General features: G+C 39.0%; 1 protein-coding gene across 9 annotated transcripts in view; it reads right to left on the reverse strand.

Moving 5' to 3' along the window:
- HBP1 (HMG-box transcription factor 1) overlaps positions 1-15199 on the reverse strand; it is a 33487-nt gene extending 18288 nt beyond the window's left edge. For 2 of the 9 annotated variants that reach the window (XM_031665254.1, XM_031665252.1), the window contains exons 1-3: positions 13977-14362; positions 4361-4544; positions 1814-2042 (exon numbers count right to left, since the gene is read on the reverse strand). In XM_031665254.1, coding sequence (XP_031521114.1) covers positions 1814-2042; positions 4361-4544; positions 13977-14273 — 710 coding nt within the window. In that variant the 5' untranslated portion in view covers positions 14274-14362. Of the gene's footprint in view, positions 1-1813; positions 2043-4360; positions 4545-9728; positions 11647-13976; positions 14363-14928 lie in introns of those variants that run through there. The other 7 variants (XM_009203640.2, XM_009203641.4, XM_031665253.1 and 4 more) reach the window with 7 other exon arrangements.

The raw sequence follows: 15199 nt of genomic DNA on the forward strand, positions 1-15199 counted from the left end.
CCTCATTAACATTTTGCATTTTACCTTTCCAGAAATTACTTTTACATAAGGATCTATACTTTGCTTTCATGTTCATATCACTCCTTAAATCAAAAGGCCCTCAGATATCCATGCATTTTAGCATACTCTCCAAGTTTTGATTTCAAATTATATGCTAAATGTTTCATCTTTTGCCCAAAAACTGGCCATCCTGTTATTACACATTTAGATGTAAATGAAGTATCAGAGAATGGCCAAACTGCTAAATATTCCTTTTGTTCATCCCTGACTCCCTAATTTTAAAAAGTGAGTTTTATCAGTTCTTCTGTTTAACCACTTAAAACGGAAGTGACAAAAAGTAAAAATAAATCAAAATGAAGAACAATGTGATATTCTAAAATGTATATGGCCTGAATACTCTGTGAAAATTAACATGCTAAACATGTCTCAACACTCACAGCATTGATTTCTTCATTTCTCTATCTATGCAGGGGTAATATAAATTTTTACCTGTCCTCAACTCCTTAACTATACAGTTAAGACTTCAGATATCAAAGCTCAGTAACATAGTTTAACACCCAACAAGAAGCTGCATGAGCAGACAGTGTTAGGAGGCAGGCCAGAGAGCAGAGCATTACTCAAAATGCTGGACAGAATAATACATCCTCAGGGAGATACTCCTTTCTTTATGTCTTATGTTTTTATTTACACTGATTTTCTTCTGAAGGGTTTACACACTTTCCATAAACTGTATTATTAATCCTATGACTCTGCTGTAAAAACTGAAAAAAAGTATTATCTCTAGAGAAAGAAAACAAATCCAATAGTTAAATCGGGTTTTTTTAAAAAATAATAATAATTTTTAGCTTTTTGACTATTAAGATTACAACGAAAACTAGGACTATAAAGGAAATAGGAACTCTGAAAGGAAGTTTTCTTTCCTATGGAAACAAACATGGAATTAAACTGAAGTTAACTAAATTCAATTTGCTCTAGTCAAGATCAATATCCTGCTAAATACAAGAAAAGCAGCACAACTTAATAGATTACAAGAAAAGTGAGATTTCATACCTAATAAGTTTATTCTTTGGCAATGCATTACACTCAGGAGCACTAACAAAGTTTACAGTTATTCCTACATTACCTAGTATAAAACTCTGGTCTATCATTTCCTACTCACAAGTGTGCAAATATGGGCATTTCTCTCCCTTATAAACTGTCATATTTATCCATTTCTTTTTAGGGATAAACAATAAAGTGTTTTCCACTTAGGTCTCCCTAGGCATATTAGCTGGAAGCTTCCATAATTTCATAGCACACTCATTTTCTTAAACTCTGTCTGGATATATGAAAGTGTTACCCACTTTTAATCCACTTTTGTAAGTTTAAGATTTCAATATTAGCAAATTTTAGAATTAGCAAACAGGCAAATAACATAAGGCCACATAAACTACGGAAGAAATAAACCTAGACCAAATGGAACCCAACTCAAGTTTGATAAAAGTTTAAAATATAATCTTGATTACAACTCTGCTTCTTTAGACAAATATAATTTTCATTTCTTTATGTAGTAAAATTATTTCATGGTCTAATTTATTTTAAACATTTACAAATATTTTTTACTCTATGGTTCTCATTATCACCTTTAATTCTCAAAATATGAAATCATGGTAGTAAGTGAAATAAGTCTTTGATCATTAGATAAGGAGCTTAATTCTAATGACTTAAATTCTAATAATTTAAAGCATTATTACTTTTAAACTAGAAAAAATTTTAAACAAAACCTTTTTGTAATGATAGAATTTTTAAATAAAAATATAATCAATGCTCCTACCTATTGTAAAATGAGCACTGCATCAGTGGACTTTGTGGACTGGTGGCGATATTTGCCAATTCTGTTAGCCAGTCCACCTCATTTTCACGGTAAGTAGTTTCTGGTATGTCTGAGGTATTTTGGTTCCAAGATGGTCTTGTGTATTCTTGATGTGAAACATCTGAACTCAACTGGTACATGCCAGATTGGGTAGGATCACTTTGAACTGCCTGAAGTTCAGGAAGGTCATCTGCAAATATAAGCACACTCAAAATCATAAAAAGGAAATTACTAATACAAGGAACAATATTATAACTGCAGTTAAAAGAGAAGTCAATTTTAGCTAATTAATTTTGAGAGAGGAAAAGCATAAATTTAACATTCTGTTCACAGACTGGAAAAACATGATTTGGTTTGTGTTTTCTGCTTTTTATTCCCCCTAGGTTTTTGAACCTCACCTAGGAGTGACCCATATGCCATTGAGACATTTTTACATTAACAAGTTAATCAAGAAAAGCACATTTTATGTGTGCATTATGTACTTACTAATCACATACTTTAATAACCTGTTATACAGACTATAATGAAAACAATAATTTCCATAATAATATAGATCACATAAATATTTATGCTACTACTTACACAACTCTGTGTTAAAGTATTTCTTTTCACTGATAAATTCTGATCTTGTTAATATTTACTGGTTATTTTTTCCTATAAGTGCATTCTTAAAAGGTAGTTCACAATACCCTTTCAGTTCCCCATAAGACGACTAGAAGTATTACCCAAGTACCATTCATGTACACACCAAGCACTATAAGGAACACTGAATTCCAAAATACTGAATTATTTAAAAAAAATTATATATATATTCTTTTAAAAAATATATATATATATATATATTTGTATGTATGTGTGTATGCAGTAGGAAAGAAAAAGCATCTTTAAGGCTTAAAAAAAAACAACTCTCCATGAAACACATACTACAAACTCCACAAACCTACTGGGTCCCTTAAATATACAAGTCAAGAAAACTTCTAGTCTCCTCAATGTCACTATAAAAGTATGTATAATTCTATTCAGGCAAATATTCCAGAACAGTCTACTAAAACTGAAATGTCCTAATCTTTAAAAAAAAAGAAAATTGTTTTTTTTGAGACAGGGTCTCACTCTGTTGCCCAGGCTGGAGTGCAGTGGTACAATTATAGCTCCCTGAAGCCTTGGATCCCTGGGCTCAAGTGATCCTCACGCCTCTGCCTCTCAAGTAGCTAGGACTACAGGCATGTGCCCACCATGCCCAGCTAATTAAAAAAAAAAAATTTGTAGAGATGAGATCTCACTACGTTGACCTGGCTGGTCTTGAACTCCTGGTCTCAAAATGATCCTTGTTCTCCCGAAGTACTGGGATTACTAGCGTGAACCATCATGCCAAGCCAAACTGAAATGTTTTAATTAGAAGTACTGACTCAGGATATCCATTGGTAAAAACTGACTTCTTCATGGAGTCATGAAGGAGCCAAGGAGTTCTAGAACATCACACCAATTTAAAATAATTCTACCCTACAATTTTCATGCTGGTATAGCTATTTCCTTTCCCTCATTGCCTTTGACCAACGTTCATTTACTGCAAAGGGTTCATTTGTTCTGAAGTTCAGGAAATTAACTACTTTTTAAACGAAGTCATAGGTGGAAGGGGCATGTTATTTTACTCCCCTGGGCCCTAAGTTTCTGAGTTCCTCCTTAAACCAAAAACATGATGGAGGAAGATCAACTACCTGATTAAAATGGCACTCCTTGCTCAAAAGTAACCAGTACTCATACTAGGGCCCAGAAAATCCTTGGCATTCAAGCAGGTTATGTGTCCCAAGAGCTTAAGATCTCCAAATTTCCAAACATTACCACAGTACATAATCTCCTCCATTTCATCATTTGTAAAAATAAGACAGCTGTATCTTCTCCCCAGCGTTTTTATAAACATGAAGGGAAACCCCCATATATTAACTGGGGGCAACGCCAAGCTGAAAAGCTGGGCAGCAAGCCAAGGTCACTCATTAGCTCTATACTCCTGAACACCAGCCTCGAAGCAATACAATTCAAAAACATACCTCAACAAACTTACACATTTCTACAGGTCACATATCTCAAGGAGTAGTTCAGCAATAGTGACAACCATAAATGTCAGATCCTCAAGTTTCAAGGGTCCACTGCAATTTCCACATCATACCAGCAAATCTGCCACGAAGAGTGGCTCAGCATATTTTACTGAGCTCTCTCGAGTATGTTTCAAAAGTAGCATCTTTCGAAAAGCCACAAGTGGGGTCCAGTCTTTATACACAAAGTAGTTTAATTTAATAATCTGTAAATGAGTCTCTACAATAACCACAAATAGCTCAACTCATGTTGATTTTAAGTACTATTTTAAAAGCAATAACAGAATGTTGAAAATTTCTAATATACAAATACTTCATATCCTTTTCTAGCCAGTCAAGGTTGGTGGAGAAGCGGGCTAAGTATGAAAAGTTATGTGAATCTTAGTGAGATTCCTATGTAACTTTTAATTTTGCTTACCAAGCTCCATGTGCTCATCACAAGAGTTATATCCAGGTGAAGAAGGCAAATTCTCATTACACTGCAGCAACTCCAATGAGTCATTCATTCCTGAGGCTCTCTTGTCCATCACCAACAGGAGTTTCTGTACTGCATTAGGCATCTGATTTGTCTTCACTTCCCACACCATGTTATGGTGCTCTGACTTAAAATAAAAACATGAGAAATAATGTCAAGCCACGCAATTTGGGCATTACACAAACCTAAAATAAATCAGAGACACGACAATGTTTTTTTTTGTTGTTGTTATTGTTGGTTTTTTGAGACATAGTCACACTCTGTCGCCCAGACTGCAGTGCAGTGGCATGATCTCAGCTCACTACAAACTCCACCTCCCGGGTTCAAGCAATTCTCCAGCCTCAGCCACCGAAGTAGGACAATTACAGGCATGCGCCACCATGCCCAGCTAATTTTTGTATTTTTAGAAGAGATGGGGTTTCGTCATGTTGACCAGGCTGGTCTCGAACTCCTGACCTCAAGATATCCACCCACCTGGGCCTCCCAAAGTTCTGGGATTACCGGCGTGAGCCATCATGCCCCGCCACAATGTTACATTTTAACTTAATTATACACAGCCATTCATAGCTCCCTCAAATCCTTTAGACTCCGATGACTCCTTAATATCTTGGCCTACAACTGAATACTCAGCACTAAATTACATCTCAATCCCAAAAGATTAATATCTTGAATTATAAAAAAAAAAAGTATTTTCTGCTGAAGAAAAATGGCATTATATATACTTTTATTTCTTTAACCTAGTAACCTTCCTTTCAGATGCAAAAACTGAGACTAATAGGACTCTTTTTTTCACTTGTACCTTCAAATTCAAAAGGAAATTTAAAAACTTTCCTCAATAAAAGTTAAAAAGACTGGAGGAATATTCTATTTTTTCCTTTATTTTTTTTAAGATTCTATTTTAATGTCTCTATTTACTGTGTTTATTTTGTTTCCTCATTCTGAAAGTGAACTACTTCAGCACACTTAAAAAAAAATACATTTTTCTTTTTTTTGAGACGGAGGAGTCTCGCTCTGTGACCCAGGCTGGAGGGCAGAGGCATGATCTCGGCTCACTGCAACCTCCGCCTCCTGGGTTCAAGTGATTCTCCTGCCTAAGCCTCCCGAGTAGCTGGGATTACAGGTGCATGCCACCACGCCCAGCTACTTTTTTGTATTTTCAGTAGAGACACGGTTTTGCCATGTTGGCTAGGCTGGTCTCGAACTCCTGACCTCAGCTGATCCACCCGCCTCGGCCTCCCAAAGTGCTGGGATTACAGGCATGAACCACCGCGCCCAACCAAAAAAAATACATTTTCTAAATAACATTTAAGAGTTTCCTAAAATGGTCATATATTACAATTCTCATAAAAATAAAACTGTTCTTAGGTTTTCTTAATGAAAATTTGGGACCTAGCCATGATAAAAGATACTTGTCATTCTGGATAAGATATTATGTCTAGAAAGATGAATAATAATCACGGGAAATTTAAACAACTAGTAAATCTACCTGCAAGCCTACAAAATTATCAGAAGGAAGTGAATATGGGTTAACACATTTAAATAATTTCTCGGCAAAATCCAACAACTAAATATTATTATGAAAGGAAAATGTGGTTATACCTTTTATTCCACCCTTTGGACAATGATCAAATTAGTTCTTTATTTAACATAAGCAACAATGGTAAGATTTTCTGATTTATCAGGCTCTAGTCTAAATTCCATTTTTAAAAAAAGTTCCAGCCTGATGCAGTAGCTCGTGCCTATAGTTCCAGCTACTTGGGGTAGACTGAAGGGGGAGGACTACACTTCAGCCTATGCGTTAGAATCCAGCCTGGGCAATGTAGCAAGACTCCATCTCTTAAAGTTCTAATGAGTAATAAAGTTCTAATGAGTGAATATGAAATACACAAAAAAATCCTGACTTTTGCAACAGCATATTTTTCCTCAAAATAAAGCAATAAAATATATTGCTGTTAAAAGTCACTGAAAGTCACTGGGGTACTACCCCAGTGCACGCTGATCAAAACCGCACTGAAAAAATGTTAATCACTTAATATTTATAAGCTTTCTAAGCCATGATGTTAATTACCAATAAACACTGATGGCACTGATAAATTTCTTTCTACAAAGGCTTTTTCATGATCTTTTTGGTTTTGAAATGTATTCCTGACTAGAAAATACAATCGCTGTGCAAAAAAATGGGGAAAAAAAATCTTTGGAAAAAACGGAATATAGTGATTACTTCTAACCCCACCAACCAGACTTACTTTTAACATTTTGATGTATTACAATCCAATTTATTCTTCATGTACATGTACACTCAATCATGTTTTTCTTCATAGTTCATATTATAGTTTGATACCTTTTTGTGTAATGTAAATTCATAAGCATTTTCCTATGTCATTAATTTTTTTCAAAGCTTTAAATGGTTACATATACATCTTAAGGATGTACCGAAATTCACTTATACCCTCTACTGCTAAATATGCTATTCTGAGTTTCTTCACTCTTCTAAACACTGAATTTATATTCTTATTTTTAAAAGTATTTGCTTACATCTGATTATTTTAGATGGCTAGATACAGGGTTCTTGACACACAGCCCAATTGCATGCATATTGCCTTACCATATGTCTAATATTCTATTTTGGATGCTATCTGCCTATACCCCTCAAAAATAACCCTTATCCTGGGCACTGCTTGAGAGCCTTGCTCAATACTGACTACACAATGTATTATGGTGTGGCAAAAAGGGCACTGGGTTAGACGTAAGGAAATGAGTTGTGATTCCAGCTTGATCACTTACCAAATATATGACCTAAGTGACTGAGTTTCTCTTCATCTGTAAAATAGAGCTAATTATACTTGCCCTACTTTCCTCTGAGAGTAGTTGTGAGGATGAAATGAAATAGTGAAAAAAGTGTAAAATGACGTCTTTTGAAATTTTTTTATCCCGAGACATAGGGCAATATTAAACATACTTTGGGTTTGTAATGTCCTAAATAGAACAGTTACTGAAAATACATAGTTAATAGGTGGAAACCAGATAGCTATTCAGTTTCAACAGTCTCCTCCCTGGGAGATATTATGACAAGTCATCCAGCACATCTCAATAAAAATAATGTATCATGCCATTACTTTAGGCCCCTAAAAGATGAAATTTGGAAGAAATTAACACTTCTCCAGTTTAGTACAATGTACTGATCACAATCAGTCTTAGCATATATTACAGCAAATATGCTGGGATATAACAATTTCACTTACATAACTAGCAACTAGAGAAAATGTGTAACGCGAATCTATTTCTCAAGTATGAAATCATGATTTTGAGCCTCCACCTGCTCCTGGGGGGGGACAAATGGAGCAAATTTAGTTTCATCAGTGATTCTCAACTCTTACCCTGTGGCACACGGAATCATATATACGCCTAAAAAAAATGTTTCCCAGGCCCCATCCCCAGAGGATCTGATCTATCTGGCCTGGGGTATGGCTTTGTGCACTGGTTTTTGTTTCCAGGTGCAGAATATTGAGACACATTGGGCTAAAAATGGTTGCTAAATTCCTACTTATTAAAAAAAAATCATTTATTTAATAAATACTATGCATAGGGCATTGTATTAGATGAAATGTTGGACCTCACTAACAAAAATTCATCATGAGTCTCAATCTACACTTTAGTGGAAAGATATAAGCAAATGACCACAGTTCTACAGAACAGGACTTGGCTATGAATGGGTTAAAAGAAAAGAAGGGGCTGGACTCTCTGTAATTCCAGCACTTTGGGAAGCCAAGGAGGGTGGATCATGAGGTCAGGAGTTCCAGACGAGCCTGACCAACATGGTGAAATCCCGTCACTACTAAAAATACAAGAATTAGCCAGGCATGGTGGCACGTGCCTGTAATCCCACCTACTTAGCAAGCTGAGGCAGGAGAATCGCTTGAACCGGGAGGCAGAAGTTGCAGTGAGCCGAGATCGCGCCACTGCACTAGAGCGTGGGTGACAGAGCGAGACTCCGTTTCCAAAAAAGAAAAAAAGCCAGGCGTGGTGGCTTACGCCTAGAATCCCAGCACTTTGGGAGGCCCAGGCGGGCGGATCATGAGGTCAGGAGATCGAGACCATCCTGGCTAACACAGTGAAACCCCGTCTCTACTAAAAATACAAAAAATTAACCGGGCACGGTGGTAGACACCTGTAGTCCCAGCTACTCGGGAGGCTGAGGCAGGAGAATGGCGTGAACCTGGGAGGCAGAGTTTGCAGTGAGCAGAGATGGTGCCACTGCATTCCAGCCTGGGCGACAGAGCAAGACTCTATCTCAAAAAAAAAAAAAAAAAAAAAAAAAGGAGAGAGAGAGGCCTCCAAATGAGAGAAACTCACATGAGTAAACTCATATAGCTGGCAAAGTCCTAGTGAGATCAGAGTAATGTAGAATCTAGTTTTACCACACAATAGGATGGCCTTGTGTGTCATGTGATCATGAATACTGAGGCTATACTACTACTACTATACGGCAAGGTAGTCTAGGATCAGAGTCTTCAATTGTAGTTTAGGAAAACTATTTACAGACAAGAATAGGGGCTCTGAAATCAGGGTGCCTGAGTTTATATACCAGATTGGCCACTTATTAGCTATGTACTCTAAATAATTTACTTAAAATCTTCATGCCTTGTTTATAAAATGGAAATAAAAGTACTTACCTCACAGGCTGTTATAAAAACTCAGTGAGATAATGTGAAATGCTCAGAATAGTGCCTAACACAAAGCCTTCAATGTACAGTGGCTAGTGTTATGATTAGCAATTATCAGACAATGAAGAACCACTGAGGATTTTTTTTTAACAGAGGTCTGACATGATCAGAACTATACTTTAAAACAGTCTCTTTGAGTCTATGGACAAAATCATACTAAAATACTGTATGAGTATGCAGGAACACCTATAACATTTTAAGGAGGGTATTAAAAAAAAAAAAAAAAAAAAAAGGAGAGAGCGAGCATTCACATTCCCAGTCTCTGTCTATGTAAGCCACCTGTCTCCAGCTTCCTTTGCAATGTTTCTCCAAAAAGGTGATTGATAATATCAGTGCAGATTCCTTATTTAGTAACTCTTAAGAAACTAGTCACACTACGTGAGTTCTTTAAACAGCTAATATTAACAGTTTAGATAGGAGATTTTAACTCTTTCCGTAGAAATATTTCTGCCATCTTAAGTATACAGAATATAATTTAACCTATTTTGATAACTAAAAATCCTTATGAATATCTGTACGATGCTTCACATACAGATGTGAGCTACGTAGTCAACCCTATCTGAACTTAAAACATTTCCTACTTTTACCTTTATTATGAAATTCAGAAGTTGCACTACACATTTCTCTCTCTTCAGAGCTATCCTTTGTGCATGAACAGTGCCGTTCCTGGGGTCCGCAGAAGCACAGCTGCAGTCTGTCTTGTCTTCCCCCTCCCTCTGCAGAGCTCTTTGGTTTCCTCATTCTTCCCAAATAGAACATTTTTCTTCCCTACAGCAGGTCCTGCAGTTTCCAACATTCACCAAGTATAGTACACTAATGTCTCTTTGCAACTTCTATCATTTCTTCAGCACTTTGTCTTAGTTATCAACCACCATCCCAAAACTCCTTAAATGAAGTTGGAAAAAAACATTATTTTAATTTCAAAACAGAGCTACCTATAAATAACCAAAGGAATCAAATAAATATTTACTGAATATAAGTTCTACGTGTTCACACCTCTCATTGCTCAAGGCTATCAGAAGTTTGGTCCTGAGAAAACTGAAGTTCTGCTACTGTAAAAGTAGCACACAGTAAGAGACGCTACATTTCAAGACAACAGACTTCGGTTTCATTCTTACTAGCTGTGTAACCGGGGACAGGTCACTCAATCTCAGACTTACAGTCCCTCTACTTACCTCACAGGGCTATTCTGAGAATTCAATACACGAAAACAAAATTCAAAACCATATACAAATGGAAGTTTTCTGTCTCTTCTGTCTATTCTCAACTATTTTGGAGAAAGAAAGCAAGGTCTCCAATAGAGTAAAGGAATACCAGAAAAGTCCTTACATTTTTTACTCCCCTACATACATTATACCAATTACATACTCATTTTGATAAACAAGCTCCTCTTTCAAATATCTCCTGGTAGAGCTAACCCTATTGTTCATTCATGCTTTTGTATACTGCTTTGGTATCAGATTCAACACAGCTTGCCTTGTAGTTTAGTTAACTCTCCACATGTCATCCCTTCACTACATCAGTGATTCTCAGTAAAATTTTCCAGAAGCTGTACTCTGAAATGTCATGTTCAGTATTACAAATTTTACTTTCTTGGAAGGCCCCATTGCTTTTGGTATGCAAACTTCCAGAAGCAAATATCCACAAAATCTTAAGACAAGAGAGAAAGAGAGAACTAGAAAAAGCTAAGTCTCAATGAATGAAGAAGGAAACTAGGTTTTACAAAATGCCTACCTACACAGCACTTCCATGTACTTCATCTAATTTTATTTTAAACTCACAACAACTCTGTGAATAAAGTGTTATTATGGATGAAGAAAACAGGACTATGATGACTAAATGGGACCATTTTCTTTTTGAAGGAGAGAGCTGAAAGGAAAAAAAGACAAAAGGTATAGGCCAGCATGGGTTACTTCCTGCTTTCAAGTGGCTATTATTCCCTGAATCCTTACCTTTCCATCATCATTATGGAATTCACAGCAGGATCTTCTATATGCTCTCCCCTAATCCTGAAGGATTTCCATACCCAGTCCAGACTATATGCTCAAATTGTTCTCAAAGAGTGGGTGAAGAAAAGGTAATTTGCAATTAATTTCTATCTCTGAAACTGAGGTATTTTAAATGGATTACATAATTACATGCTAAAACAACCCTCCATATCAAAGTATATTAAATGCAACTTTCTATACCAAAAGCATCTCAGAGGCCTTAATGCTATTCTTTTAAAGTATTTTCAACAAAACTTCAAACCAAAGATTTCACAGATATTTGTCTACAACTCTAGTTTGCCACTGGGCTAAGAAAAAAGACAAAACAACAAAAACCCTTAGTGGATTGGTTTTGGTCACTTAACACTTTCATGGCCCTCAACAATTAAATATCTAGGCCTGTTTTCTTTTTTGGACCCGTTTTTTTATTCGTAAATAAGACTAATGGCCGGGCTCAATGGCTCAGGCCTGCAATGCCAGCACTTTGGGAGGCTGAGACAGGAAGATCACTTGAGCCCGGAGTTCAAGACTAACCTGGGCAACACAGCAAGACCCCATCTCTAAAAAGTTATTAAAAATAAGTAAAAACAAAAAAAATGGGACTAGTACCTATCTACCTATCAGAATTGTAGGTATAAAAGACACTACATCCCACAGACACTGCCCAATCCACATCTATACAAATTCTTAGTAATTTCATGCTCATTCAACATGAAATGCTATATTGATCAAGACAATAGAAAACCCATTAATAGCACAAGCAGTCATCCACGAACTGTTTTAGGAGTACTGTCAATTCAAATAAGTATTTAAGATGAGTCATATAATAAAACTTGACATCATCTAGAAGTTCTTATGAAACTTGTTTTCCTAAACTTGACTGTACTCCTAAACATTTTTACATTATCTATAAAAACTTGTGGAAAAAGCTTTTTTAAGCTGTTTAATAACTTTTAAAAACTCAATGAACCACATTACGGAGAAAATTATTTTTCTAGTTTCTCTATAGAAAATGATAGTAGAAATTATGAAGCACCAAAGTAAATGCTGATCAGTATATGAAAAATGTGAATGTTACTGACATCAGGCAGTTAATAAGAATATTAGAGTATGCCATTTTTCCCTGAATTTTGTGTAAGCAGGTATCTGACAGCTTTTTTTTTTTTTTAATTCATTGTGATTCATTTTTCTATTCCAAGTAAATACTCAGTTTCATACTTAACAGACATAAAATTCCTGGCATTGACTTTTTTTTTTTTTTTTTGAGAGTAAGTCTTGTTCTGATGCCCAGGCTGGAGTACAGTGGCCTGATCTTGTCTCACTGTAACCTCTGACTCCCGGGTTCAAGCGATTCTCTTGTCTCAGCCTCCCAAGTAGCTGGGACTACAGGTGCGCGCCACCATGCCCAGCTAACTGTTGTATTTTTAACACAATTTCACCATGTTGGCAAGGCTGGTCTCAAACTCCTGACCTCAGGTGATCCACCCGCCTCAGCCTTTCAAAGCGCTGGGACAGGCGTGAGACACCGCGCCAGGACAGTAACTTCTAACAAATAATGTATGCGTGGGGGTGGAGAGGGGAGTACCAGTATTTTTATTTCAAACACATATACAAAACACCAGCTTGCAGTTCACCAGGAAGAACCTTCAGCGCAGAGCAGTTTAGTAAGTCCATGCCATCACGCCGCATGCCTTCTTCACTGGGCATTTCGATTAGTGAGGAAAGAATCCAAGGAAGTTAAAATATAACGGGCCGGGCGCGGTGGCTCACACCTGTAATCCGAGCAATTTGGGAGGCCGAGGCGGGCAGATCACGAGGTCAGGAGACTGAGACCACCCTGCCCAACGTGGTGAAACCCCGTCTCTATTAAAAATACAAAAAAATTAGTTGGGCGTGGTGGCGCGCACCTGTAGACCCGAGGCTGAGGCAAGAGAACCGCCTGAACCCAGGAGGCAGAGGTTGCAGTGAGCTGAGATCGCACCCCTGCACTCCAGCCTGGCGACAGAGAAAGGCTCCCTCTCAAAAAAAAAAAATATATATATATATATAAAATATATGTATATATATTTCTTATATATACACATATATATAGTGAAGGAAACAACTCTTACAGTGACAGTATATTTGAAGTCTGAGAGGTATGCCCTGTGAAACACACAGGATAGCAGAGACATGTAGGTAGGCAATCCTGGAAGAATGTACCCTTTTAACTAGGGTATGTAGTTAGGAGTTTCAGAAGAAAGAGGAAAGGTTTTCGAGACAGAAAACCTAAGTGGGTTTACGAAACTAAGATGAAACTAGAAAGTGAAATCAAAACTTCACTCTGTAATTTATCCGTCGAGTTAGCACAAACAATATTTTGTTTTAAAGTGGTTAAATGGTTCCTCAAAAGTATAACATAACCCAAAAACTTTAAGGAGTGGATTTAATTCTCAGTGTAATTCAAATTTCCTTGAAAGTTTGTCAACTACTGTCTACCTAGCAATAACTGAGTTTAACCAAGGAAACGGAACAGAAGACCGACTCTACCACTCATTTGCAAGATAAAATAACAACAAAAAAAAACTACAAGACATACATTGCAGATTTAGATCACTGTTAAATGACCAGAAAAGTATTTGCAAATGTTAAAATTATTCTAATTCTCAAAAAGTACCTTTAATTTCAAAACCACTATTACGAGTGGTTATGGCTATTTAGAGTGATAAATCTAAAGCCTCCATCCGAGCTGTTAGTAGGACTCCATCGCTTCCCAGGATGTATAACTCCTTTTCTAAGCCTCCTCTCGTCCTGGCATCACTGGCAACGTGAGCCAGAAACAGAACAAACAGAAAACTTGAGTATTACCTCGCTGTCAGCGCTCCTTCTAAAAACGACAGCAGCTGGTAACTCCCTAAGTATGAACTCTGGAGTGCAGAGTGCACAGCGGAGAGTGAAATACTCTAGACAGCACGCAGCATTTAAAGCTACAAAAACCTGGCTGTTGACTTCGCCTGGCTTGTTTTGTTTTGTTTCAATCAGCCTGCGGCGGCAGCATAGGTTGAAAGGCGGAGGCTGGAATCGCCTGCCAAGCCTCCTCTTTGGGTCACACAGAGCAGCGCCTCTCGGTTCACGCCAAGTCCATCCCCCACCCTCTTTCGCCATTCATCGCGTTCCCCTCCCTTCCCCCCATCATGTGACCGCAGCCCGGACTCCGGGCTTGTTTTTCCCCTCGGCTCTGCCCCAGCGCGCAGGCGCCTGGGAGCCCATTCATTCGAACTGCGTAACAATGAGCCCCGGGGCCCAGCGGCTCCGCGAGCTCCCCGGCTCGGCAGGAGCCCCCTTCGGTCCAGAAGGAGGCGTCGCCTCACTGGGGTCCCCCACCTCAGGCCGGCCCCCCACCACTGGCCAAGCTCCGACCCTCCGCCCACAAGCGGGGAGTTGAAGTCAAACTTTCCTGGGCAGCCCCGGCGCCGCGTCGGCCCCTTCCCCCGCCCTGGCCCGCCCCATCTCCACACCCGGCCCGGCCACCCACCGCGCGACCCGACCCCGAACGTCGCCCTCCCGCTGCCTCCTCCCCGCTCCCGCCCGAGACCCCCTAGCGCCGCAGTCCCGAAGCCCAGGTGAGGTGAGCTCGCGGGAGACGCTGGTCCGGTGGGCTCGCCGCGGACACCAATCGAACGGTTAACTGCCCCCACTCCAAGGGCGACCCTCCGAGGAGGAGGAACGAGGACCCGAGCCCTTCCGGCTGCCCGATCCCCCGCGCTCCTGCCCCTCCCTTCCCCACCCCCACCTCTTCCCGAACTGAAAGACAACAAACCTGCCGCGAAGTGCCGGCAGCCCAGGCGCGGGCCGCCCCGGCCACGACAACACCACCAGCAGCTCTCGTACCCCCTCTCCGACCGACGTCGGCCTCCCCCGCGCGGGTTACTGCTCCCGCCGCCGCTCTTACTCCTCAACCGAAACTTTCCTACTTACCAAACCCGTCGCCATTACCAAGTCTTTCAAGCTTCGTCTTCCCCCTCCCCTCAACCCCCTAGGGGTTGAGCACCCGCCCAGCTCTTTCGCCCTTTTATTGGACTGCAGAACTG

The sequence above is a fragment of the Papio anubis genome, chromosome 4 (assembly GCF_008728515.1).
Source record: "Papio anubis isolate 15944 chromosome 4, Panubis1.0, whole genome shotgun sequence".
In the NCBI taxonomy this organism is placed as follows: domain Eukaryota; kingdom Metazoa; phylum Chordata; class Mammalia; order Primates; family Cercopithecidae; genus Papio; species Papio anubis.